General features: G+C 45.6%; 1 protein-coding gene and 1 long non-coding RNA gene across 8 annotated transcripts in view; one reads left to right on the top strand and one right to left on the bottom strand.

Moving 5' to 3' along the window:
• The first annotated feature begins 1,818 nt into the window (after positions 1-1,818).
• eya1 (EYA transcriptional coactivator and phosphatase 1) lies at positions 1,819-27,185 on the top strand. 6 transcript variants are annotated; one of them, XM_088363544.1, is made up of 19 exons: positions 1,819-2,115; positions 6,730-6,789; positions 7,601-7,731; positions 7,929-7,994; positions 8,985-9,062; positions 9,893-9,959; positions 10,201-10,343; positions 11,102-11,239; positions 14,041-14,123; positions 14,474-14,660; positions 14,855-14,997; positions 15,471-15,554; positions 18,243-18,332; positions 24,184-24,242; positions 24,437-24,597; positions 24,687-24,801; positions 24,895-25,016; positions 25,458-25,558; positions 26,541-27,185. In XM_088363544.1, the coding sequence occupies exons 3-19, from the start codon at positions 7,605-7,607 to the stop codon at positions 26,619-26,621; spliced, it is 1,845 nt and encodes a 614-aa protein (XP_088219670.1). In that variant the 5' UTR covers positions 1,819-2,115; positions 6,730-6,789; positions 7,601-7,604; the 3' UTR covers positions 26,622-27,185. The 6 variants fall into 6 exon arrangements, with proteins under 6 accessions (XP_088219670.1, XP_088219665.1, XP_088219664.1 ...); XM_088363539.1 differs by having other exon boundaries at positions 10,198-10,343; positions 11,117-11,239; XM_088363538.1 differs by having other exon boundaries at positions 10,198-10,343.
• LOC148381085 (uncharacterized) overlaps positions 4,226-27,185 on the bottom strand; it is a 32,700-nt gene continuing 9,740 nt past the window's right edge. Inside the window, exon 3 of one of the 2 annotated variants that reach the window (XR_015854636.1) lies at positions 4,226-5,147. This is a non-coding gene — a long non-coding RNA (uncharacterized LOC148381085). Of the gene's footprint in view, positions 5,148-25,198; positions 25,595-27,185 lie in introns of those variants that run through there. The other variant, XR_015854637.1, reaches the window with a different exon arrangement.

Raw genomic sequence — 27,185 nt, 5'->3', positions numbered from 1 at the left:
CACGCAGGGGCGAGCACGCCAACAAATTGCCCGGCCCTCCACTTTCACCTTCAACCAGGTAATATCTATGTAAATATATCAGCGTTGTTTTTCCATCCAGACTTGAGTTCAGATTTCTCTTAGGGCAACATATAAAAAAAAAAAAAAGTGATGTGTGTGACACTGAGCAAACACCGAAGTGGTTCTAAGCAAACAAATTTGTGGCATATGTATAAAAAAACATCGCAAGAGTGTTCGACTTCTGCTTCATTCACACCATTTTTGATTTACTTGTCACACCGTTTTTTTTTTTGCCCAATTTGCACATTTTATGTAAATAGTGCCAAGGCGAGTCAAGTCCAACACGTTTTTATTGCCCGTCGTCTGGCCCGGATAAACAATTAAGCTTAACAACAGTGCGAAGCCGAAAATAGGTCTCCCGCCCAAGTGCTGCTTGAAGACGGGGAGCGTAAAAGCGGCACCTCATTTGGGTGCCGCGCTGCTCGGTTACTTGAGAGCTGCCATCAGTCAATTGAGTTAGCGAGAGCCTGTTGGGCGCGCAATAAACGCCCCACAGAAATCGGAGCCGACGGATTCACCTGCGGCCTGCCCGGACGGATGCACACTGTGCGATTATAGCTCATTTATTTTGAGTCTTGTTGGAGGGTTAAAATCAATCATAGCTCAAAATTCACATTTTGTTTTTTTACTGCACATGCTACAGCTAGCTTAGCTAAGTATTTCATGCAAATCACGCATTTTAAGACAGTCGCTAGCTTAGCTTCTCCCTCAAAGTATTTTATGCAAATCACGCAGTTTAAGACAGTTGTGGAAGACTTTTTGTTAGATTGTTGGCATTTAAACGCCATCATCGAGCGTAAACAGGGGGCCAGATGGCTAACACGGCATCCCATAATTTTAGCTGTTGGTGTTCTTCTGTCACCACCTCTTTAGCGTAATGAATGTTTGATTTTAGCCTTCTCATGGGGTTGACATACTTTTATGGAATTCATAACCGGTTAAGAAAAGTTCCGGAGTTCTTGGCGAAACAGCTTGAGCAGATCATCAATTGGATGCCGATCGGTAGCAGCTTAGCGCGGTTGAAACAACAACCGGCGGTGGACAGAAGGCGCACAGACGCGCCGCCGACGTGTTGACGGAAGACTTCCACGAGGCCTGAGAAGGACCAAGCCGACCCACCCCGGTCGCTGTTAAAACTGCAGCTCAGTTAAAGCTAATGACCTAAACCCTTGTTTACCCTCCCGGGTCCTTCTGCCAAGGAGAGAAATCCAATGGTGACCTACGACATGAGTGCAAAGAAAATGGGGTTTGTGTGTGTTGGGGGGGGCAAGGGGGTGAGGGGGGCGCCCTCGGGGTCTTAGCCTCCACTGATACAATCTGGAGAAGACCCCCATGCTTAAAGACTTGAGTTTCAGGGGTTGCCAGTTTGTAATATGGCAGAGTAACTGACGATATTTTTTCAATGACACTAATTTTTCAGGGTGTGTGCGGGAGAGAGGGGGTGCACCTCCTATATCAGAATTTCAAAAAGGCTTCAAAAGTTAGGCAGACTGCCAAGCTTTGTTTTGACTGATTTTATTTTTCTTTTGTGTGCAATGTAAATGCGGTGCACCATCTGTGTCAACCGGTTGAGGTGGTGCGCAGTTGAAAAGGTTTGCTCAAAACAGACATATTGAAAGTCTCCCAGTTAAAGCAACTTTTTTTTTTTTAGCCACAACCTCTCCCTCCCTTCCCATTCCCTCCCTCCCTTCCCCCCCCCCCTCTCTCTCGCTCTCTAGTTCTCTTTTTTTCCCTCCTTCACTTCCTCAGAGAGACACACACACACTACTAGTCAGCGCCTGCAGCAGTAATCGGACAACTCTCTCCGTTGTGGCCGGAGCGGACCGGCCCTGCTGAGGTACCGCGCTGGCTGGCGGCAGTGCGGGGGTGCGCTCCATTCCTTCCCAGGCTTAAAATGAAAAAGAAAAAAGGCGCCTTGTAAAGTTTCAACTCCGTCCTTCAATCATGCCGGAGATTCTGGGAGGAGAACTTTTTTAGAACATTGGATCTTTTTTCTACAGTTATTTTTTTTTTCTAAAGAAGGGATAAAGACACGAGGATTCAAGCGTAATTGTTGTGAGTATAACATTTTGTACTTGCATGAAATTGCTGCTGGGCTTTTGGAAACTTTCGGTGTGTGTTTGTATTTTAAAAACACATTTTTATTCATAAATATGTATTTTCATACTAAATAAATATTGAATGCATTTTAAAGTGTGCCAGTGATATAAATTGCCACATAATCATCAAAATGTTCAAGTAAGGTTTTAAATGTTATTGGAGTTAAAAAAATTAAGTTAAAGTAATTAAAGTGTTTAAAGCGTCCGGGCAAATTTAAATACAAAAGTTTAAATACGAGGTAATTAAACTAAAAATTGTCATTTGTTTCCAAAACAAGCTTTTCCTTATTCACCTCTAAAATGGTTCAGCAGTGTATTTTTTTTTTCTTTTATGAATTAGCAATAGAATAATTTTTATCCAAAAGGATTATTTTCAACATGGGTCAAATTGGCCCATTTTAAAATAAAAAATAACACACGTGTAATTAACATAGAAAATGGAAATAGTACACAAATTGGCTATTACAGTTAAAAAATATTTTTCTTAATTGTTCATTCTACTTTATTGTTGTTGCCCCTGACACTTTTGAATAATGAAACACACACCGGGTCAAATTGACCCAGCCAGATTATTGCTGTCGAATGCAGCCGGTGGGTAAAATAGCAAAAAGCGCTCGCGAGTGGAAGCGCTTGACATTTTATGCCATCTGCTTCGGCCTTGGAATGCTGCGAGGAGACCCCGAGACGGAGGGCTGCGCGCCATTCGGCGTCCCCGTAAAAAATGACACACACTCGCCGTGATCACACACTCGTGTAATTGAAGTGGTTTCACGTTAAAGGGGGGGAAACTTCACTCGCTTTTTTCATCCTCTTTCGTTCGCTCCAAGGTGGGAGATGAAAGCAGCGGTGGGCAACTGATGGTTGGTGGGCCACATATGGAGCTTTAAAAGTGCAAAACTAGAACCCCCAAAATTGTAAACCCCTCCCTCGGTGTTAAACAAACACGACAAGCTGCTACCATTCAGCGGCACAATAACCTTATTTATCCAATTAGTGCGTATTTGCTCGCGTGGCTGTATGTACACAAGCAGGAGCGGTCGGCATTGTGGCTGCAGAGAATGGTGGTGGTTGGGGGGGGGTCATAGGTCTGGGGGGTTGGTAAGTAGGCAGATGATTTAGCAGCGTGGGAGTTGTTTACTAAATAGCAGCGGGCGTTGTTTTGTTCACACGTTGCTGTTTAGGTCCGGAAATGAGATTGAAAGGACAGCAAAAAAAAGCAAAAAGTGGAAATGTGACAAGAATGCGTGTAGAACGGCCCACCCACCTAAAGGTCATTTAGTGAGGAAAAAAACTTAATAAAAAGGGATTTTTTTTACAGATAATAATAATTCCTGGATGAAATGTTATTTTAATCCTCTTCCTCGATTTGGTTCAATAATAGCGTCCCCCCCAAATTCCCACTGGACATATAGTCAGGATTTTATGTGACATCAAAATTAACTCACCTGTATGGATTTATTGCCCGGCATAAATCCAACGTAAACACTTCAATACTTTTTTTAAAAAAATATGATTTAAAGCCTTAATTATCCTTTCCGAGGCCTTTCCGGAAGAGCCTGTGATTCGATTCCGTGTTACATTTCATTAGCAAAACACTGATAATGAGCCATTTTCAAATGACACCATCAGCGTTTAAATATGCACGACGAGTTGATCTTATTAGGTGACCGCCGCTCAAACAGCAACACACCGTGGACCCATTTTGAAAAATTTGCATCGGCGGCCCAGCATCCCAAGCGGAGCGTCGCGTCAAAAATAAAAAAAAAAAAGAAAGAAAAAAGATAAAACTGCACCGCACCTCAGCACCCAGTCGCAACATCTGTGTCCAATTGTTGTACGCGTCCACATTCTTTTGCTTGCCCGGCGGATTTATTTTCCCTCGGCCACCATGTGGACTCAGCTGACCAGCTTAAGTGAGGATTAGTCGCTTTAAGGTTCCAATTTTTTTTAATTTTTTTTTTATTAAAGAAGTGCATATCAAACACACTTAAAACTTCCCAGTTCGACATTGAAACAACCCAGTTTGATGATACTTTGTGTTGCAAAAAAAAACAATAATTGTTGGGTTGTTTTGTACTAAAAATCCCTGGGTCAGTCTAGATTTGAATCCAAATTAGGTTGTTTTAAACGCAGCATTTTTAAGGTGAAACATGGTCAGATGGCTTAATGATATTAAGTATCAGGAACAGCCTGTTATTTTTTTATTTCTGCTGATTTTAATCCTAACTTTGTATTCACCAAAAAGGCTTTCAAAATCAAATCAAGCTGAATCAGTGGTAGTATTTATCAATACAAAAAAATAATTTAATTTTATTTCTATCAATTTTATCCTATTTTCCTGTTGGTTACACTGGTCAACTTATGTTTACTAATTTTTTAATCAGTGATGCATGTTGACTTTTCTAGAAGATTCAATTGTGCTTTTTTTTTTTTTAGTACATTAGGCTTTCATAATAGAGTAATATCAATAATACATGCAAAAATTTCTATTCAAATTTGAAAACTAAAAATATCTAAAAAATCTGATGTGCCAGAAAAAAATAATTAATGTCAAAAATGCATTTAAGGTCACATTAAAGCCTTGTCTGATTCCAATTTGCAGTTTTAAATTCTAAAGTGATCATATACATCAAACATTTTTTGGGGGGTTGTTGATTTGAATACTAAGAGAGAAAAAGTGCTGCTGATGATGAAGTCAAAAAATGCATGTCCATTTTGAAGAGCGCCAACATACGGGGCAACCCTCAGCACTCAAAGTGTCAGCTTGTGTTTACCTGGAAAACAAACGGCGAGCAAGCGTGACGGGAGCCTGTTGTGGCAGCGCTTCTTCATCTCCCGTCGTCACGGTGACGCTTTGTTGCCGCCGGCTTCAAAGACGCGCCGGCGCATCCGTGAAAGGTGCTTTTTCTTTGGCTTCAACAAGTATTTTCCAAGGAGGCCTTTGAAGCGGGTCTTCTTCACGCTTTCTCCTCACCTGGATGCTTTCACCTGCAACCGTGGAGACACTTGAACACGACAGCCGCCAAAGGTCGCACAAATAATATTTAAAAAAATATTCAATTACATTGATAGTATTTATTCTGTGACTATATCACAGCTGTTGAGGTCACACTGCATTTCTGAACACAATTAAAAGCGAATTTATTTCAAAACTGGAAGCAGAGTAATCCGTCTTTAAAAAAAAAAAAAAATCATTTCCAGACGTATACTCTTGACCCTGTTTTGGACCCGGAATCCCCACGGTGGGCCCTGAGTCAGTTCTAATATACTGTAGTGTTATGGCCGCGCCGCTGTATGGCTCTTTCGCGCTCTTGATGTCGGACCGAGCTCTGAAATGTAACTGTCAGCTAAAGGAGAGTAATAGAGGCGTCGGCGCTGTCATCGGAAACATATGTGGCTCCATATGCTCGCATTTGCGCCTTGTTGTTGAGATGGGCCTCCAAAAGTGCCCCGAGTGTGTGCGCGCGCGCGTGCGTGTGTGTGTGTGTGCGTGTGTGTGTGTGTGTGCGCCCCGATGAACTGGGGGCCTCTCAAGAACATATTCTGTTTTACAATGTTTGAGTGAGCGTTTAGCTAGCTAGCGATGCGCTAGTGTGGCTAAACAAGTTGCGGATTGGCTGGTCGTCACCGCCTTGTCTGCCAATAAACGACACTTTTGATGATGAGGTGGAATTAACTAAAGACGCCGTGCTAATTGCAATTCTAACATAAGAGTTACATTTTGGAAGACGAGAATTTGTTTTTGAAAGCAATGTATTTTACTAAATATATAGAAAGTTTGAATTGAAATTTGTTTGTTAAAACTGCCTTACTGAAAATGATCACAACATGAATTCAAAAAATAAAACGTCTTAATTTTACATATATGTTAAAAAAGGAAACAAATTGTTCACTCAATATATTATATTTTTATTGTTTATTAAAAGCCTTGTTTCAGGTCCCCGTGATTCACCTGCAAAAAATGTGCTCCTCAAAATTTGCTAATCCTCAAATGAAGTCACAGATAAGCGAAACCGCATCACCACGTAGTATTTTTCCTCCTTTGTGCCACTTTTTCCGGTTCTAAATGGAGCTTTGAAGTTGTATATTTGTGTGCCCTGCTGCTGGCCCGCTTGGGGATGGTTGAGGGGGGGGCAATCCTGACGCTCATTAGGAGCTGTCAGTTTGGGCCGGAGCAGGGTTGCTGATGAATTTCAGATAGTGTCAATTGCACATGAAAGATGTGCTGAGGATGCCTGGCCTGTCACGCTCGACTGGTCGCCTGCTCAACACGTCCCATCTTCCTGTCTCGAAAAACCTGTGATCCCTCACTTATACTCCCCCCCCCCCACCACCACCACCACCACCACCACCACCACTTCTTCCTGCTTACCTTGGCTAAGTCACTTTGCATGTTGATTGGGGGCGGGAGGGGGGGCTAATCCAGTTTGCAGCTGTCGTAGGCCCAAAATGATGAACCGCCTCTCCAGGAGGAAAGAGCGGCGGGCTTCGTCTCTCTCGCCGCTTCATGTTTTGTCAGAGACGAGGCTTTTTGTCTCACGCTAACAAGGAGCGACTTTGTTTCTTCCAGGTGGAGCTGGCCGGAGGAGGAGTCGCAGGGCTTGGGAGGAATCGGGCATCTCGGTTGCAGGTAGGGGCTTGATTTTAATCCATGGGAACCATTTTGGGGAAAAAAATACAAGGTCCGCTACCTTAATTGTAACATAAATGGAAACGCCATAAACAGGCTAATGTATCGCATCAGTGTCGCAGTGTTGTCACCTTTATTTGAATACAACTGGTGCAGCAACACATGCAGACAGATAATCTAATTGTCTCTATATTCTTCATCATCCGACCGATTGGTTTAAATCATTAGAAAATCAGAGTCCTTTTGATTTTACTCATATCCAAAAAATGGCACCCATCCTGATGCTTTTGGGTGCACTGTCGAGTTAAATGTTCAATGCAGTGTTTGGCTTGCTTCTGCGTAAACACGGCAACAATTAAGGCGCTTGCCAGAGTATACACATCGGCCTCCTCGCCTGCCAATCAGCAAGGCAAGCAGCCTCTTGTAATCAAGCCTGAGCGCATCAAACCGGCCGACATCTGGCTATGGGATGCGACGCGCTGACGGCCAACGTTGAAAGCGCAGCTTGACGAAAGCGTCGGAATGACAAATTGTTTTGTTTGTCACTGCGCCTTTCATTGCTGACAATTACTTACAGCGCCTGAGCCTGTTTGAAATCATGTGGAGATGTTATTTACTCGCATCTTCTGTATCATTTACTTGACAACCAGAAATAGACTTCCCTTTCCTTCTGCACACCTACATTTTCAAATAGTGAAAAAGCGGAATTAATATATAGGACCAGATATTGTCTCTCTATATATGTTGCTCCACCATTGGTATTCCAATATCCTCAATTTTCCAATGCTATTTTTTTTTTTTTTTTGCTCAGGTTTATGGAAATGCAGGATCTCGCCAGTCCTCACAGCCGACTTAGTGGAAGCAGCGAATCTCCGAGCGGTGCCGGCCTGGACAACTCCCACCTCCATAACAACAATTCCATGACACCCAATGGCACTGAAGGTCCGCTCGGCATTTCTCTGCGACTATCAGCTGTGTATTTAAGTGTCATGATGCCGTTCCCTCAGCATGGATGGACACAAGTGGAGTTTTGCATGCGGTTTTCCCACAGCGCATCGTTGTTGACTCGGGTGATAAATAGACAGGATTCACGTCACGTGTCCTTTTTTTTTTTTTTTACCGCTTTCTTCCCCTCATAGGTGACAGCATCACAATGCTCACCACCGCAGACTGGTTGTTAGGTTCTAACTCACAGTCTGCCTCAGGTTTGTCTACTTTGTTTGCAATGAAAGGACAATCCAAAATTCAATTATTGGATCTTTCATTCAGGCTTTGCTGTTTCAATGTGTCATGCTGGCATGGTTTGAAGTGGGTTTTCATTCCTTCATGCTTACCCAACCCTAAATTTGTTTTTGTGATGGTGTGCTAGTTTATGCATGCACACAGAATTATTTTTTTCTTTTTATGTCCCCCCCCCCCACCACCACCCGCCCGCCACTTGTCAGCATGTATCGGCGCTGAACAAGCACAGCGGAAAAACATGTACGACATGACAGCCGATGGCTTCTTCATTTCCGCGGAGCATGACCGCCTTGCCCACATTGTCGATTTGTTTTGCCCCCAAAAGGTGGAGGGGAGGGGGGGGATGATTTCAAAGATTCCTGAGCTGTCAGGTAGCTGTGAAATTGCACTTCACGCATCTATCAGTGAGCTTGGTAATGGAGCCAAGGTCACAAATCGGTCGCTACGCTTAAAGATGAATTTATAAAGCAGCGCCTTTTCCTGACAGTTCAGTGATACTAAAACAAATCTTAGCGCACGTCACATGAATCATTCGGCAGCGTTGATTTAGAGTTGTGTCAGCCCGCTTGTTTGAGATTTTAACACAGATGCAGCATATCAAAAGCCGGATTTATGACACGGGCTGTGCACAATTAGTCAGATGAGAAAGAATATTGTCAGCTCCCTAAAATGTCATGCAGGTTAAACTAACTGACGAGAACAAGTGGAAATGAAAACTTAATGAGTTGGTAAGACACGGCAAAACAAATCAAGATCAAAATAATGCAAAAGTCAGCAAAAACACAAATTGTGATATGCAGGGTCAATAAAACTGAACCCCCAAAACTTGTATGATTTAAAAGAAACTTTATTATTTTTAATCATATTCAATAAAATAATAAAATAATAAAATAATAAAATAAAATAATAATATTTTTATATTTAATAATATTTTGTTTTTTTTTCCTTGGCAGTTAAAAGCGAGCCAATGAGCAGCAGCGACATAGCCGCCTCAGTTGCAGACACCTCTCTCGACAGCTTCTCCGCATCAGGTACCGAGTTTGTGTATGTGTGTGTGTGTGTGTGTGTGTGTGTGTGTGTGTGTGTGTGCGTGTGTGTGTGTTTATGTGTGCAGAAGTGATCAGTGAGCGATGCGTCCTGACCAATAAAGTGTGTATATGTATGTGTGTTTAAGAACATGACCCTTTGTCTTTGTCAGCGTTTTTTTTTTTTATATGCTTCGTTCACACAGACGTGTGTGAATGTGTTCACTGGGGCAGTTCCCATGTCGGTGAAAGACGTATTAATAACATTCAGCGGAGTTAGTGCGAAGGCCCTCTTTGTATCACAATTTTTTTTTGACTGTCTCTACAAACCGGCAAAACTACAATCCTTTGTTTTTTAACACTGCCAAAACCGTTTAAAGCTTGTTTTGTTTGTACAAAGTTTTTGCTCGCGAAAGTATTTATTTTCAAGGCAAATAAAATAACCGAGAGCAAAAGACACGAGCCTCCTTAAAAAAATAATAATAATAAAAAACATTTTTGGGGGGCTAACTTAAGAGCCCTGTGGGACTACGTCATCATGTATCGTGGTTGCGGCTTTGTCAGCCCATTACAGCTGTGTGTTTATCCCGGCGGTTGCCATGACAATTAATGAGTCAGCAGAAAAAAAAAAAGATTCTAGCCTACATGATTATTTTTGCTCCATTATTACGATCCCGCTTTTCAACCTTAAAGAAGGTCAAGGAAATAAACAGAGTAATGCGGGCGTAATTACCCCTTCTTCGGAATCTCGGGGTTCTGTTGGCGAAAACTAATATTTACCTTGCTTCTGAGTGTTTCAACGTGCTCTTGTCTTTCTCCTTAACTCTCCTCCTCAGCTATTGGAAGCAGTGGATTTAGTCCAAGACAAACGCACCAGTTCTCCCCGCAGATTTACCCTTCCAAGTAAGGCTCCTTTTTACTTGTTCTTCAAAAAAATATATATAAAAATAAGCAACGCTCAACTTCATTTGGAACTTTAATTAGATCCTCCTGCTTTGTTTGCCTGGATGTCTGCAGCTTGTGTCGTAATTTCTCGTCGTTGGTGATACGATCAAATTTTTATGCGGCGAGTTTAGTTGTTTTGGAAGGCTGACTGCATTTTCTTCCTCACTTTTTTGTTGTTCTTTCATCGCTCAAACAGCAGGACATATCCGCATATTCTTCCGACCCCTTCGTCTCAAAATATGGCCGCGTACGGGCAGGCGCAGTACACCACAGGAATGCAGCAAGCCGCAGCATACGCCAGCTACCCCCAGCCCGGACAGCCCTACGGCATCCCGGCATACGGTGAGGGACACCATCTTAACTATTTTGAAAAGAGAAACTTTCATTTGTGAAGGTCAAGACCTTTCTTGAGACGGCGTTGTCATTGTTTTTGCTGAGTGTTTGTTTGTTGCCCGCATGTTCTCGTTTGGTGATTTTGCTGACCGTGCTAGAAGATGACTAATGCAACACGAATTTGTGTCTGAAGATCCAGAAAAGACTTACATTTGATTTTCCACCCCAAAATTCAAAATTTGTTTTAACACCAAAATTTAAGAAAATACTAATTTGTATTTCTGTTTGTGAAGTTTTGAGCAAACTCGTACTGGTTACATTTAGTGAACGAGAGGTCTTGTATTTTTAATTCAAGGGATCTTAAATTTAGATTTATTTAACCTGTATTCTGTTTCATATGCAGTACGTACTTCAAAAATAGTATTGCAGAATTTCACTAAATGTTGAGCTCATATCCTTGTGGTTCCATTTTATTGAGAACATTCTTCTGACTCCTAGTGGTTCCATTTATTTAATGACGTCTTAAATTTTGATAGAGGTGGTCTAAAATTTTGTTGTCTTAGATTACAGATAACAGTAAGTGTAATCTGGAGTAACCAAAAAGTCCGTTTTGCAATGGTATGAGATCGCAACAAGGAATCAGTAAACAAATCAGCGCCGGGGCCATTGTGATCGGTCCCCGGCCCACTCTCGGTGTAATTTCAGACCTGTGACTCTCGACTCTTGTAAAGAGCATCAAACCGATCTGATGTCGCTAACTGATTTAGGGCCATTGTGGGCAGGCATCAAGACGGAAAGCGGCCTGAGCCAGTCGCAGTCGCCGGGCCAGACGGGCTTCCTCAGCTACGGCTCGGGCTTCAGCACCCCGCAGACGGGGCAGGCGCCGTACAGCTACCAAATGCAGGGTGAGTCGCACAAAAAAAAAAAAAAAAAAATCAACACAAGATGGTGGAAGAAAATCACCCGGCACTTAGGAGGCACCCCAACTCCCCAGCCTTTGTTTTTCTCTCCCTGTGATCATATTTGTATTTGTTTAAGCGTTTTAGAACTGTGGCGATTTATAGCCTTGAAGCTAATAAAGATGAGCTGTTGCCCCTCCGCCTAGAAACAATTTTCCCCCTCGGACCCGCAAAACGTCCACCTGCGTCGGCCATTTAGCTGGCCGCATTCCGCTCTCGCTCCCTTGTGACAAAATCGTCCAGAAAATCCAACAGTAAATAACGCCAGCAACTCAACCACATGTGGCACGCCGTGGCCCTTTTTTTCCCGTGGCTGCCGACCAAAAACCAGAGAGCCTGAAAAAAAGGACGACGACGGGAATGGTGGAGGGAGTGGGTTGAAGTTCCGATGACAGCATTATATGTCCATTTGTCTTCCGAGTAGTGTGCGCTTTGTTCTTTATACCTTAACCTGACTATCAGATCCCCTGACTAGCCCGAAGTTGTCAAAGGTGAAATGCAAATTAGGGCTTGACCGATTACAGTAATCGGTAAAGGTTATTTCAATGGTCCTCTCGAGGTTTTCAGCAACCAAAGCAAGGTCCACTCACGACCCCCCCCCCCGATCCCCCAAACCCGTATCCCTTTGCCAGCTTGTGGCCAGCTGTCAAGGCGGCAGACGATTAGATAAATGTTTCTGCGCCTCGCTTTCATGTCCAATGCCATGGAGCTTTGCGTGGCTGCGCCGAATCGTAAAGGGCACGTTCGCGTGGCAATGGATGGCAGGTTGGCACAGAAAACCCCAAGGGGGGTGTTGAAAAAAACGACAAGATTGCAACGGCCACGTCTAAGGTGACAATTTAGAAGTAACGCCGGTAGAGAGTGAGGGATTGAGCAGATGCTAATTATGTGAATAATTGGATTCCAGCATTCCGGCAAGCCAGCAAAAAAAAAAAGGAGGAGGAGAGTCCATCTGGACTTGATAGCGTATTCCCAAGTGGGGCATCCAAACTTCTGCTCCAAATATTGTGCACTGATGATAGACATAGCCCGTGGCGAGGAGACTGATCAAGCAAGGCAAATGGACTTCCAATTGTGGGGCCAGAAGGCAGGCAAGAGGTGGGGAGGGGGGAAAGGGGGTCTGATGTCTGCACTTGAGTGACTGAGTGAACTAACTGGAGCAGCACAGAGGGAGGCAGCGAAAACATGCCCCCTGGGGAACCGCAAGGCCCCCGATCCTAACAGCATGCCTCCATTCTGGCCGAGGCCTGCCGGGCCGGGGTCCCCTCGGCTTTTATGTGGCTCCTCACTCTCCGCCGAGCCAGCACTTTTATGACCGCTTGAACTGCGCTTCAGGCTAATTTGTTGTCGTGCTCTTCGTTTGCCTGCGCCTCTGATTGTTCTGTCAGACTTTCACTCCGTTTTGAACTCTGGAACCATAAGAAGTGAGAGGGGGGGCGTCGAAATTCCCCCTCACGGCCCTTGAGGAACCAAACAAGGCAGACAGATGTAAAATAACCGGTAGAGGCCGGGGGATGAAAAGGGGGTGAAAAAGCTGCACGGGCGTAAGTGGGGAGACTTCACAAATCATTTGTTTCTCTTCTCGGGACCAAACAGAGAAGCGCTTTGTGTCCGTTTTTCGCCACATCCTTCCTTTCCGCTTGCCTGATCTTTTGACTGCCTTCTGAAAAGCTGCTTCACGTTTGTCACGGTGTAGGAGGGCCCTGACGCTCACAGCATAAAAGGAACTCCCTCTTGTTTGTCGTCGGGGCGGGGTTGGGGGTAAAAAAGGTAATGATGACCCCCCCCATTTAAGTGACAGTGCATTACCACCACTTTCAACCGGCACTTGGAGTATATGGCAGGATTACATATAGACAGTGAAAAGGGGGCGGTGACTAATTGTTATTTAATATTTATCCCTTCCTTTTGTAGCATTTTTTAAATTTGGCGGCCATTTTACATGAGGCCTTCCTCAGACCCATAGCAGATGGAGTGCAGCTGAAAGGCGCAACGACAGCCCCAGCCTGGAGGCGCCCGCCCTCTGTTCCTCTAATAAGTCAAGCTGTGTATATTATTAAGCCATTAGATGCTATCAGCCCCCCTTTGAATGACTTAATTACCCAGGAGGGATCATCCTTTGAGTGAGTGAGTGAAAAGAGAAACATACATATTCATTCCAACGGGATGTCAGACCCCCCTCCGCAACCAACCGACCCGCCCTCGGTCGTTCACCCCGGACGTTACCCTCCAGTAGCCACAAGACAACCAGCCTCTTGTGCTACTCGCAGGATGTGCTTGGAAGAGGAAGGTTCTCTCCACTTGTTTTCTGCCCCCCCCTCCCCGGAATCCCCCCCTGCTGCCCCCCAACTGTCATTCATCAGGCCTGATTCAAGATGTGATAAAGAGAGGAAGAGGAGAGAGATAAGGTCGCTTTTCAAGGGTTATCCTTAAGGGACCCAAACTTGCAACATCCTGGGACCTCGCCCCCCACCCGCACCCCCCTGCGTATTTAATTTAGTTTAAATCCACCGTTAATTTGATGTTGCAGACTAGAAGTTAAGTCTGGCACTTTTGAAATCATACCCAGATCATTGAAAGAAAGTAAAAACAGCAAAGGGCTTAAGATTGACCCCTGAGGATTGCCACAAGTCACTATTTGAAGCTTTGAGTTAGCTCCACTAGCATTTACATCATCTATTCGCCCCAAAACTACTTATCCTAGAAATAACGTCTGTTATGTAACCAAAACATGTCCCTCTTCCCAGGCGGTACTTTCACAACAACGTCAGGATTATATGGCGGGAACAACTCCCTGACAAACTCGACGGGCTTCAACAACACGCAACAGGTACGACTGCCAGACTTACTGGATCCTAGCACCGCTGATCGATCGGAACACCAGATTTTCACCGTCTTACATTTCATCAGCGACACATAAATCACTCTGGATGTCGCACGCCTCGTCCACTGGATTACCTGCCGTACCGCCTCGCTCATATGTCTCGTGGCACAGAGCGAGAGCGCGGGATGCTTGTCCAGATGTGGGAGCAAGCTGACATATGTTCGCATTTATGATTTTTGGAAATCTGTGCGGTAAAGTAGCAATAATGGTGAAGGGCATATCTCACATTACAAAAAAAAAAAAAAAAAACACTTCAAAATGTTGGCAGCATTCCTCAAGTTTGCATCTCTTCACAGGAGTACCCGGGCTATCCTGCCTTCGGCCAGGGTCAGTACGCTCAGTATTACAACAGCTCACCCTACACGTCGCCCTACATGACCAGCAACAACACCAGCCCCAGCACGCCCTCCACAACCACCACCTATACCCTACAGGAACCCCCCGCCGCCATCACCAGCCAGGCCATCACAGACAATCCTGCAGGTAAGTGACTGGAGCGCTAACTTGACGTTAGCATCATCTGAAAATGATGACTAGATTCATCATCCGTGTGTTGTATAACAAAAGCTTGCAGTTGTCTATTTGTATAAATAACGGAACCAAATGGCGTACATTAAGACAAACGTCCTCCCAAAGAACCGAGCGTCATTTCTTTTTGTCATCCGTCATCCTTCCAGTGGAGTACAGTACCATCCACAGTCCATCAACCCCCATTAAAGATTCAGATTCGGATCGATTGCGCCGAGCCTCGGATGGAAAGTCACGTGGCCGGGGCAGGAGGAACAACAACCCGTCGCCGCCGCCCGACTCCGACCTTGAGGTAGGGGTGAGTTCGCTACCTTGGCGACAGACGCCCTCGAGGGACCTTAATCCACTTAGCACATGGGCTGACACTTTGCCTTGAACGCACCGTGGGCATTAATTCATTATAAGTAACGCTTCCTTAACCGGGCGTGAATAATTGACGCCTTCTGGAATCATGACTCACAAGTTCTTTTCTGTGTTAAACAATCAAGGTGGAAGGGGGGGATTGTCCCTTTTACTGGGGGGCGCCATCGATGTTATGCTAACATGTTTTGTAGCTTTTGCTAGCACTATAAGATGCCATTTAAGCACTGACATCATCGCATATCTACTTAATGAGTTTGTCCCTATCGATTGTAAACTAGGGATGGCGGGGACTGTTGTGGTGGCCGAGGCTGGGCCAGTCCGCGCTATTGACCGGCAGGATCACCTTGCATCGCCATCGATTCTAACTCTTTTCCTCTCTGTTTTTGTGTCACTTCTCCTCAGCGAGTATTCATCTGGGATCTGGATGAAACAATCATCGTTTTTCATTCCTTGCTCACGGGCTCCTACGCCAACAGATACGGACGGGTGAGTGACGATTTAACGCGGAAATACGAGACGGCTGAAGCAATGGGCGACGGCCAACGGGTTAGGAAGGGACGCAAATTGGAGCGTCAGGAGCCGGATTATTGCATGGGGACATTTCGGGGAAATAGACAGTTGAGCACGGGGTAAGGGGATCTCACCGTGTAGATAATTGCTTCTTTTTTTAATAGCTCCAACGAGGCTTGGCAAGTATTTGCCTGCAGCTGTCGAAGTGGTGCGTGGCTGCGGATCGCCAAGTGGGGTGGGGTGGGGGTAGGGGGGCTCACAACTGTTGCGCACGGGATGTCCCCTGACACACTTAAGTGTTCCTTTCTCCTGCCCAAATGAGCACACTGTTGCTTTAATTAAGCACTTCTCAAATCATTCAGGAATGAAATCCAGAAAAAAAACCTAAGTGAATTGGAATAAGCACCGTATATATATTGCAACAAATGTATTTTTATTATAGCACATGGTTATTTTCCCTGTGCATGCTTATAAGATGAAATGATGAAACGTTTACTTTTCCACGCCGGGCTATTTGTTATTCCATTTAAATTGCCTCTCTAAATTTAAACTTTCTAAACAAACTGTTTTTGGGTGGGGGGAAATAAGGCAAAATCTGATTCTCATGGTTTGATTTTGAGGGCATACTTCTATGTAGCTTTCAAAGTTGATCATTCGCACGGGTCCTTGCATTTTTTTATCAAAGCAGATGATTTCAGGCGGAGATCCGGCAAAAATGCAGTATTGTGGATCTTACGCAGAGACACAGCAACACGCGGTCAGATGATTAAATGCATTTTGGGAGTAGAGTTGTCGATACATTATAATAATTCTTTAATGGCCAGAAAAATGCAATTTATTTTTAGGTATAAAGAAAAAACTTTTAGATTTTTTAAACACAAATAAATGTGTTTTATTTTTATTTTCTTTAACTTAAACGATGTTCAGTACACAATTTTCTTTAGCCAGCAATGTTATCTGCACACACACACAAAAAAAGATGACCATTGCATATTTCATCAGAAATTCCATATGGCCCTCGGAGGACTTTCTAACGACAAAAATGGCCCCTGATGGGAAAAAGTGCTTCGGTGGGAAAAGTCGCCGACGTTGTGAATCCTCCGTGATTCAACGTAAACAATCAGCGGGCGAGGGAATTAAGAATACAAGCACGCCACAAGGCACCACCTGCCTCGAGATGTCAGTGCCACCCCCCACTCCCAACAACCACCCCTCACTTTTACTAATAACAGCCCCCCCTCCCCCTTTCCCTTTACATCCCCACCTCCTTTAAGCTCCTGCTCTGGCCTGCCCAATGGCGCTCCAGCTGGCTTTAGCCGTCAAAGCTTTATGGGGGTGAGCTGCCTTAATGCCAATTAAAAGCGCTGATAAGAACTGTGCAGTGTTTATGAGAGGGGAAGTTGGTGTTGTTGGAAGGGGGCGGCGGAGGCCCACAAGGGAAAGTGCAGATATTTATAGTGATTACGGGGAAAGTTTTTGTAATGTTTTCTTGACGCCACCCAGACAGGGATGACAAAGGTGGGTTGGGGGTGAGCACTTTCTTTCCTCAAGTGGTTTATAGATGTACCTTGCAGATAGGCTTTGAGTGAGCACACTCTGCAGTTGCCGTTTTTAGGGCCTGAGCAGCCGGCAGTGCAAAAATTGCGACTTTTATTACTGTTTGAAGAACCAGAGCAGCAACGAGTGAGCTGCTGTCACATCATATAGAAATTCAGATGAAACGGAGCCCTTATGGAGGCCGGGGTGTTTCCTGCTCCGCAGACGTACACCGGAGACCCAGTGTGTGTGTGTGTGTGTGTATGCGTGTGTGCGTGTGCGCCTGTGTGTGTGTGCGTGTGTGTGTGAGACCGCCGCTGCTTCTTGGCATAAGCCTCAGCTCGCTCGCTACCCAGCATGCTAGGCTGGGAATAGAGTAAATAAACAATGTCGGGTCGTGGGGCAGCCCTCTTTCACCCCCAAAACAAAACAGCGCCCCCATCAAATACTCCCCCCCCACCCACCCTTCCCCTCCCTACCAGAACAAAGGCACAGAAACACTAAGTTCTCTCGCAAGATGTCATTTTGGTTCGTCAAAACAACCGCTGGTTAAAAATGCCGCGTATTGGTTTGTGGCTGTGACGCGGACATTTATTTCTCGTCAATGGCGACCTGGAAATTTCTTCCGGGCTTGTACTTGTGCATTTGCTCCGCTGTCATCTCCAGTGAAAACATAAGCGGCATGAGCTACGACAGCTAATCAGTCGAAAGCTCAGGTGAGTTTTCAGGTGGTTTAACCGGCTAATCCCTGCTCCTGGTCCCCACAAGGACTGTTTTCACTCCCAAAGCAGCTGCATACACACACAAAAAGAAATCCTCGTCTTTGCGGCTTGCTCCAACTGCCGGTACACCCGAGTGTTGGAAATAGACCACCCCCAACTGGAGACTGGTCAATTTTTTTATTTTTTTTTTAACAGCGTTTATTCCCATCTGTGGACCGTTCCAAAGACGATCGTGGTCCTTTCTGCACCGTCGTAAACGAGCCGGGCCAAAACTTTCAAGTGGGCCTAATGTCTTCTTTTATGAGAACAGCCTGCTGGGAGATTATTTGAGTGGACTGGCCTACTCTCACTCCAAATAAAGCAGAAAAAATAAAATCATGATTTTTTTTTTATTGTTTTCTTTCAGGATCCACCATCGTCAGTATCATTAGGACTACGGATGGAAGAGATGATCTTCAACTTGGCCGACACGCATTTATTCTTTAACGACTTAGAGGTGCGTGTCCTCCATTTTTTTTTTGCCTTCTATCTGATGATTTAGTGTTTTCCAAGGGCTATAAAAGTGTGACCAGAGCGTCCATAAGAAGCAACTGCTTCATAGCGTGGAAGCCTCCTTCTCAGTTATCAGTCTCATACCGGAGATGCATTACTTTCTGAGCCCTCGAGGGACGCCATGAATTTGACATGTCAGTCGTACACCGCCCCCAACCGTAGCGGCGCAATTTGTCAGGCTTTAGTGTTTCTGCACCCATCTCCTTTCTGTCTGCGTGTCACGCTGTGTGTTTGGTATCGCTGTCCACCTACGCCACATGCCGCTTCCCACGTCTCTCGGCACTCCCCGGATTTCACTTCCACGCGCTTCAATGGAAAAGACGAGCAGAGACAGGACTGCTATTGAGATTGTCTGTCGTACTTGGTGGCTGATTTATTTGATGTCTTTCCAAAATGTGGCTTTGAAGGCCTTCATTTTCTCATCTGAATGTGTTCTCGAATGCAAACAGTTGGTATGCTAGCTAACACAGCAGGACAGTAGACTGAGTAGATGAGTCAGGAAAGTGAAGACCAGTTCATCAGCGTGATTCTGGAGAGGCCACATCATTCGGTCGATATTGTCCGACCGTTGACTCGATGTGTTGAGATGTTAGCATAGCAAGGGACACAAAGCGCTAACGCATGCTTGTCGCTCACAATGGTCAGCGCATTGATCTCTCCTTTTAAAAACAAACCGGTTAAGTCCGATGCCTAAGCGGTCGTGCTTCCTCTCCGCAGATTTACTGTACAGTCGCCGGGCTTGGATAGTGGCAGCTTAAAACGGAGCGAGCCTATAAATACCTCCGACGGCAGCAGCGGCGGCAGCAGCAGTTATGTATTGAAGCATGTGCAGAAATGCATATGGTCCATCTAATTTAGTCAGGAGCCATAAAGGGACAGCACAGAAGGCTGCGCAGGAAAGGAACACAGGTGCAGAGTTTAGTACGAGGGGCTCCATTAAAGTTTTAACACTGCCTCGCTAGAGCCACCACATTAAATATGGCCGTGCTAGCCGACTCAATGTTAGCATGGTATTTTGCATTTGAATCTTACTTTTGATTTATTTTGATGCCCACAGAAATAAATGTACATCGGCCTCTGTATTTACGCGCAAAAATCCCAGATTGCCATAAGGGCGACAAACTCAAGAAACAATAAATTGCCACTATTTTGTGTCCTGACCCACATTGCTCTAAACTTCAGCCAGTAATGAAACTCATAAGACTGACACTTGTGAGTTTACTGTAGCTGCAAAATGCTCAAGCAGCGTGTGGGAACCAGGTTCCCCCTCTCTGTGGGGGTACAGGACTGGCCGCCCCCCCCCCCCCTCCCCCTTCCTCCCTGTCCGGGTGAGAAAACAACTCTGAAGGAGAAAGGGGCATGAGGGCAAAGTCCTCACAAAGGGGGTTGGGCAGGGAGGTCTCCCAAGGTGGGAACATTTTCAATTAGTGGCCCGATGCCCCCTTCACACTCCGAAGCCACTTCCACACGCCGGATGGGTGGAAACAACCCCGTGACATGAGCGCTGCCTGCTTTTTATAGCTCCCTGGGTTGAAACGTGCACTCGGGCCTGTTAATGAGCGATGCTGTGAATTGCACGTTCAGCTTGCACTACGGGCCTCCAGAGTCTCTTTGCAGTCTGTTGGTTTTATGTCTCGCCATAGTCGGGTTAAATCCCACAATTCCGCCTCACTGATAGCTTTATATTGTTTTTGCTTTGCTTGACACCTGTGTGTGTGTGTGTGTGTATGTGTGTGTGTGTGTGTGTGTGTGTGTGCGTGCGTGCGTGCGTGCGTGCGTGCGTGCGTGCGTGCGTGCGTGCGTGCGTGCGTGTGTGTGAGAGTGTGCTCAAAACAACCCCCAGTCTACCACCCACATCTCTCGCCGAGTGACTCCACTCGATACAAGCCGCCATTTTATGCTGACAACAGAGATATAATGAAAACCGATCTGAATCGGAAAAATCGTTTTTTTAAGTCACAAGATACGAGTGCACCGAACTGCAACGAATCAAATCGTTCCACTTTAAAATCTGCCGTCCTCGACTTGGATTACACGTAACCCGAATGAAATTTGACAAAGCTGTCATAGAGCGCCAATCCGGATATTCGTTCTTGTTCGTTAGCATTGTTTGACTTCAATCTCGACAAACAATTCAACCATCATACCCAACTGAATCATATTCTGACAAGAACAAAAAAAAATTTTGCGTTCCCCCTCGCGTTCCTGTGAACATTTGTCAAACCCGCATATCTCTGTGCTTTTGTTTGGAGCCGTTGTTTAAATTCCGCAACTGTTCAAGCGCGGCTCGGAATGAAGTAGCTTGGAAGAAGTCTCCCTTTGTTACCCACATCCTGTGTTTGACCCCCAGGTATAATCGCAACCCCCCCCCCCCCCCCCCCCCATACCTGCGGTGGGAACCGAAGGGTGGGGTGGCGGGGGGTCAATGACTGACAGCCTCTATCGCTGGAGTGTCGGCGTCGAGCAGAGGAATCCCGCGTTGACGGCCGTTGTCCACGACATGACGGACAAAAGACTTGCCAAAATGGCGACATTTATTCCAAAATGGCAGACAGGAAACCAGAGCGGGGGGGAAATGGGCTTCGTGTTTTTGGCGCATTGGTGATTAACCTTTGCTTTGGTCTCGGCCGAGTCGCCACCACAGGAAGAGTCGGGCCGTCATCGCTTGATTGCTTGATGACAGACAGCCGGGGAACAAAGACGCCTCTGATAGCTTCCTCCCCTGCTGAAAAGTTTTCAGCAGAGGACAGAAGGAGAACTTGAATGATGGAGAAATGGCATCCTGTCCTCAATTACCGGGTTGCTCATCCTGGTGAAATTTGCTCATTGGTTTTGTTCAGTAACCTGGAATTTGGTAGACAGGTCTTTCAGGAGTAGACCCACAAAAACGTCTGCCTGAAAAGACGTACGAAGGCAGCCATTTTGGTTTAAAGTTATTTCAGGGTTATTTTCCAGGTGTACCTGAAAAATCAAACCACTCCTGGAGGTTTTCTCCTGTTACCCCCAAATCTCAACCATTTATGCTTGACAGATGGGTGATGCTCACTCGTCGAGAGTTTCAGACCATCCATAGCCGCTTCCAACTTTTAAAATTCACTTAGGTGCTTATGAAGCAAACAGAGACGAGTCCCTCCTGAGTACAGTAGGAACATCTGGTCTAGGTTAACAGTGATTGTAGCTTTTCGAGTGAGCACTGTTTGCTTGGTGAGCGGGGAGAAGGGGAGGGGGCGGACTGGATGGAAAAGAGATGTTCAAACGCTCCTGAGAAAGTCCCTCGCAATTGTCGAGGCTTGTCAGTCTCTTATGCCCAAAGACTTATGCGCTACTTTCATTTGTATTCGGGGAGGCATTATTCTCATGCGGTATTCCGACATTTCACCAAGGCGCCGTAAATTTCCCAGCACTGCCATTTTGGCCGCTTTCCATTTTTGACCATACGGCTGCACTTAACGGCCATGAACCTGCGTCGTCCGTCCATCCATCCGTGGCTTTGTGGTGTTTACGAGGCCCTCAGAAGTGGTTCATAATGAGTACGTGTAAGGGTTACTGTACGACATTACTCACGGCTGCCCCCCCACCCCACCCCTGGTCCTCCCAGGGAGTCCGGTGCAGAGGTTTACGCGAGCCCCAGCAGGGAACTGTAACTGTTTTTCAGACGCCCCCCCCTTCCTCTTTGTTCGCGCGAAGCAGGTTGATAAATGTCTGCGTCAAGGTCCAAAGTCGGCAAGTCTACGAATCATTTTCTTTGTAAACCTTTCATGATCTTTTATACGTTTTTTAGACTGAAAGCGCCATGTTCCAGATCGGATCTAACCTCAACGGATGAACCCGACGAGCTCCTATTAGGCGCTTTTATCGGATGATCGGGTCTGGTTCATTAGCAGCTAATTACTGGACAATTGAGGAATTCCAGTGAAAAGGGGGCGGGTCTTTAAATGGAGGCTTTATGAGGTACTTAACCCAAGGAGTCGTTGTGTTTTTTCCAAAACAAGCAAGTCCTCCCTATCATACCTTTGCTCTCTACCACCACCCGCACTCTCCGTTTTATTAACCTGATCATTCCCAAAATCCTGGTGAGTTTCTGGAACTTGGTTTCTGGAGTTTCGAGTTAAGGAGTCAGTAGCTAAAGGTTCCATCTTGTGGACTACAAGGCTTCCACTTTGGGCTTTCTACCCTCTATCGGTGTGTGGGAGCCCCCATAGAGGGAGGGTAAAAGGGCCACGGGGTCAAAGTCTTTTCCTCTTTGGATCCTGGGGAAAGAGACTTTGGCAAGCGAATGGCTGCATTAGTGCGGGGCTTGGAGACAGGGGTGGGAGGGGGAGGGTGGTGGGGTCAAGATTTTAATTCTGTTAAAAGAACAGCTGGTTTGAGTTTCTCCTCACCTCAAGCTCCCCTTCCCCTTTCACAGCGCAAATCCAGGGAGATGAAAAATTTGTTCAGAGGGGAACCAGTAAAATAGAAAAGGTTTACGGTCCAAAGCCCTTTACCCTTACCCTGCTCCGGCATTAGGAATGCAATCACGTCAGCGTTTGGCCTCGCCTAGATTGACTTCAAACCAGGAAGTTCCAGCAACTCTTTGGGTGTCCTAACAGCCGGATGGGATTTAATTAAAAAAGATTGAAAAAAAAAATCTGGAGGGATTTTTCGGATTTGAGAAATTATTATTTTTAATAATTTTAATTCTAAACAGGTGAGTCGAGGTCATTTGTGGATAAAATACGAGCCTGTGCTGGGTGACGTATTTGACGATTGGGTACATTGACAATTTAGAGAAAATGCTAAAGTTATTGAGTATAACAAACTAGCAAAGGTGCACCGAGTCAGGCTACACCGGGCGGATTCGGAGCTGCGCCATTGTGGGAGTGATGACTTCAATCAAAGCGCCACTTTTATTCACATAGTTCCCACGTTACTTTTTTAAAAAAATACCTTTACATCCTGTTTTCTAGATTAAGACATGTCACCTCTCTTTTCACTCTGCTGGGTAATTTCCTGGCTTCAGGATTGAGTCCATACTCAAATTTTTGCCTCACACCAATGCTCCCTCAATATAGTAAGTGGAAGGGGGTAGGAAAAGGGCAGTAACACTCGCGCGTTCCTATAAATGGAAAACTAAGAACAGATTTTTTTTTCAGCGGTGCTCACCGGGCCGGCCGGCTGGCTGGCTGGCTGACTGGCTGGCTGGCCCCGGGGCCTGTGATGGTGTGTGGCGCGGCAGCAATCAGAGGTCATAATTTCATTGGCGGTTAGCATCAGGTTCAATTTTTCTAGTCGGTTACATTTAGCAGAAAGTCTGGATTGTGTTACCGCTCGCCCGGACGGAGCAGGAGAATAGCAGGGCCTTTCCAAGGAGAGCCAAAGGGAAGAGTATTAGCAAGCACATGTGCTCACAAATGCGCTATTAGAGCCAAGGCCCCCTTTTATACGGCCTACTATATTTATATACATCAAGATGGCGGCTCAAACACAAACCCGAGTTGCTGAATAGGTTTTTATTTCGGTTGCCTCTCTGCCGATGACGAGGTCGGGGTTTTGTTTAGACGGCGCTGGTGAGGGCACATGGGAAGAATTATGGGATGTGCTGATTCAGATGATTCTCGGACGAGGCCTTTCAACGCCGAGGCGCCCGGCCAATGCCAGGCTGTGTGTGTGTTTTTTTTTTTACGCTGGTGAAAAATGACAACCAACGCGCAAGCTAACGACTGGCAATTTTCTTCAATAATGAAGCCTCTCGATATACTTCAAATAGATTGAGCCGGGCGGGGCCGACTGAAATGTTATGTTTGGTTTTGCAGGAATGTGACCAGGTGCATATTGATGACGTTTCTTCCGATGACAACGGTCAGGATCTTAGGTAAACTGCTGACTCATCATCTGTCTTTAGCTTAATATATATATATATATATATATATATATATATATATATATATATATATATATATATATATATATATATATATATATATATATATATATATGAAGTTTGAAATTCATTTTGCCATGTTTTGCTGTGATGCTAAGCCACGTCTTTTCCAATCCGAACCGCAGCACATACAACTTTGGCGCGGACGGCTTCCACGCGGCGGCCACCAGCGCCAACCTCTGCCTGGCCACAGGTGTGCGTGGAGGTGTGGACTGGATGAGAAAGTTGGCCTTCCGCTACAGACGGGTGAAAGAAATCTACACCACTTACAAAAATAACGTCGGAGGTAACCCCCCCTCACCTCGCCCCCTCCCCTCACTAGTTGGGTACTTTTCCAAGCGGTCCAAAGCAAACAATATTCCCGTACGCTTGCAGGTCTCCTGGGCCCGGCCAAGAGGGAAGCCTGGTTGCAATTGCGAGCAGAAATTGAAGCCTTGACGGACTCCTGGTTAACACTGGCACTGAAAGCACTAACGTTAATCCACTCAAGGTAAAAGTCGAGCGAGGGGAGCAGGGGTGTGTGGGTGGGGGACTTCTTTCCCGGGAAGTCTGTCATCAAATGGCGCCGTCTCCTTCTGTGCAGGTCCAACTGTGTGAACATCCTGGTGACCACCACGCAGCTGATCCCCGCCCTTGCCAAGGTCCTGCTCTACGGCCTGGGCATCGTCTTTCCTATTGAAAATATTTATAGCGCAACCAAAATAGGTAAAATGTTGATTTATTTATTTTTTTTCCAATGTATGCTTATTTAATGGCGTCACTTGGGTACATCCAACCAGACGCGTGTGTAAAAGCACTGTGACAGCATCTTGTGACAGCATCTTGAACAGATGAGTAGCTTAGTTGGCGTTTTGGGAACAGGCGCTACCAAGTGACGGGTCTGGGGAGATCCAGGCAACAGATAGGATTGATGTTCGGAATAGGCCTCATCAACTCAGGGATTATTTTCTCAGAGAGGGGCCTCCCTCTGCATATGAAACCACTTGGAGACATCCAGCCCCACACACACACATATACACACTCGTCCTGCAACTCACTTTCCAGTGCAAAATAAACATCATCCCCATGCACCCTTCTTGAGAGAATTCATATGTTGGCCTTTTTGGGTGCCACTCATCTTTTCATCTTTTGATTCTTCCCACACAGGTAAGGAGAGCTGCTTCGAGAGAGTCGTCCAACGGTTCGGCAGGAAAGTTGTTTACATTGTGGTCGGGGACGGCGTGGAAGAGGAGCAAGGCTCGAAAAAGGTGAGGGATTCACACATGGAACCTTTACCGGTTCTTCTGGAGAAAAAAAATCGTATTCATATTTTATAAACCATTTTCATGACCCAATTTAGTCCTGACTTCTTCAGATTTGCTCTTCTTCTCTAAGGTATTCTTAAGCGATGTATGCCATCTAGTGGTGAACACTGTTATTGCAACTTCAACTGCTCCACCACATTAAAACTAATCAAACTAAAGTAAAACAAAGCATTTGGGGGAAAAAACTAAGCTAATAAAATCCAATAAAAGGCATCTGAGGAAAAATAGAGAGAAAGTCTTTAGTGTTCAAATGTTTCGAAGGCACGGCGAGGAGGGGAGGGGGCGAGGGCGGGCGGGCGATGCGTCATAATTATAGATTCCCACTCGGTGCCCTCGGCTGCATGTAACGCTAGACCGTCCCTTTCAGCCATGTTGAAGGCCTGCATAAAGGAGCCTTCAATCACGGGAGGATATTCGCTGCGTCGGCACGGCATGGAAAAAAAAGAAAAAAAAAATCTTTCAGCCGACCGTTTCCTGCTGTGGTGTGTTCACCGGGGTTCATGAGTGATAAAATATTCCTTTCATGTCATGTCGCGTATGGAGAAGATGTGTGAAGCACTGTTATGTTACGGCCTTCACGAGAAAACCACAGCCTTTGGAGGAAAAAAAGAAAGCCAGATAACATCTCCAGCTTTTCAACTTTAAAAGCAAAGACAATTTCCCAAACAAAAGAGCCAAAGAGCTTTTAAGGGTCACTGCAGGCTCTCCTAAGCGGAACCTTGGAGAGGTTGGAGCTCTGATAAAGTCCAGGGGGGACTAATGGAGGAGCTCGCTACTCCACCTGTGACGAGTTCCTTTCATTCTCCCGCGACTCGGGTTTCCCCTGCCGCTGGCTCGCCTTGGGAACGACTCGTGGCTTCCAGTGGGAGCATTGATATATTTTTTCATGTTTCAATGACCGAGCCGTGGCTTGTGATTGTTCCAGCACAACATGCCCTTCTGGAGGATCTCCAGCCACTCGGACCTCATGGCCCTCCATCACGCTCTGGACCTGGAGTACCTGTAGCAATGCCCGCCTTGCTCTGGCATCTCATCAAAAGGCCCATCGTGCTACCTGAGGCGTCTCATCTTCCAAGTGGAGAGGAGAACGGTCAAACGTGCTGACGTCCCGTCACACGTCGTCTTAACGCAATTTTTTTTTTTTTGTCGTCGTCGTCCCGAGAGGTGAATTTTACAGCCGTGGTTACTGTGAAAATGGACCGCCTGGACTCATTTGAGGCTTTCCGGTTGGTCTGTCCCCGTCACCTCCCCGCCAGCGCTTCTTATTTATGAACTCCGTAAGAAGGCGAAACAGACTCGTTCCTGAGAAATCTCCGGGCTTTTCTAATAATTTAAGAAAAATGACAAAAAACTTTATTTACTGAGACAATCGTGTACAGCGGTGGTTTGTTTTTGTTGGGTTTTCTTTTTTTGTGCGTGTGTAAGTTTGTAATCACTGGACAATTCCTTCCTTATATCCATGTTCTGTCAAAGAAGAAAAAAATGTGGCTTTTTTTATTGAACAAAAAAAGCTTGCAAAAGTGTTGATGACGTGTTCCAAGTTTGTTAAGTAAAGGAAATATGTAGATAA

The sequence above is a fragment of the Syngnathus floridae genome, chromosome 20 (assembly GCF_059516105.1).
Source record: "Syngnathus floridae isolate MCC-2025c chromosome 20, RoL_Sflo_1.0, whole genome shotgun sequence".
In the NCBI taxonomy this organism is placed as follows: domain Eukaryota; kingdom Metazoa; phylum Chordata; class Actinopteri; order Syngnathiformes; family Syngnathidae; genus Syngnathus; species Syngnathus floridae.
This window is presented reverse-complemented; position numbering and strand designations above follow the sequence as displayed.

Coding starts and splice junctions, on each gene's coding strand:
- eya1 (XM_088363538.1), top strand. CDS start 7,605: ATGGAAATGCAGGATCTCGCCAGTCCTCACAGCCGACTTAGTGGAAGC. Junction 9,063..9,892: donor CGACAGCTTCTCCGCATCAG/GTACCGAGTTTG, acceptor TCTCCTCCTCAG/CTATTGGAAGCAGTGGATTT. Junction 24,598..24,686: donor TTACAAAAATAACGTCGGAG/GTAACCCCCCCT, acceptor GTACGCTTGCAG/GTCTCCTGGGCCCGGCCAAG.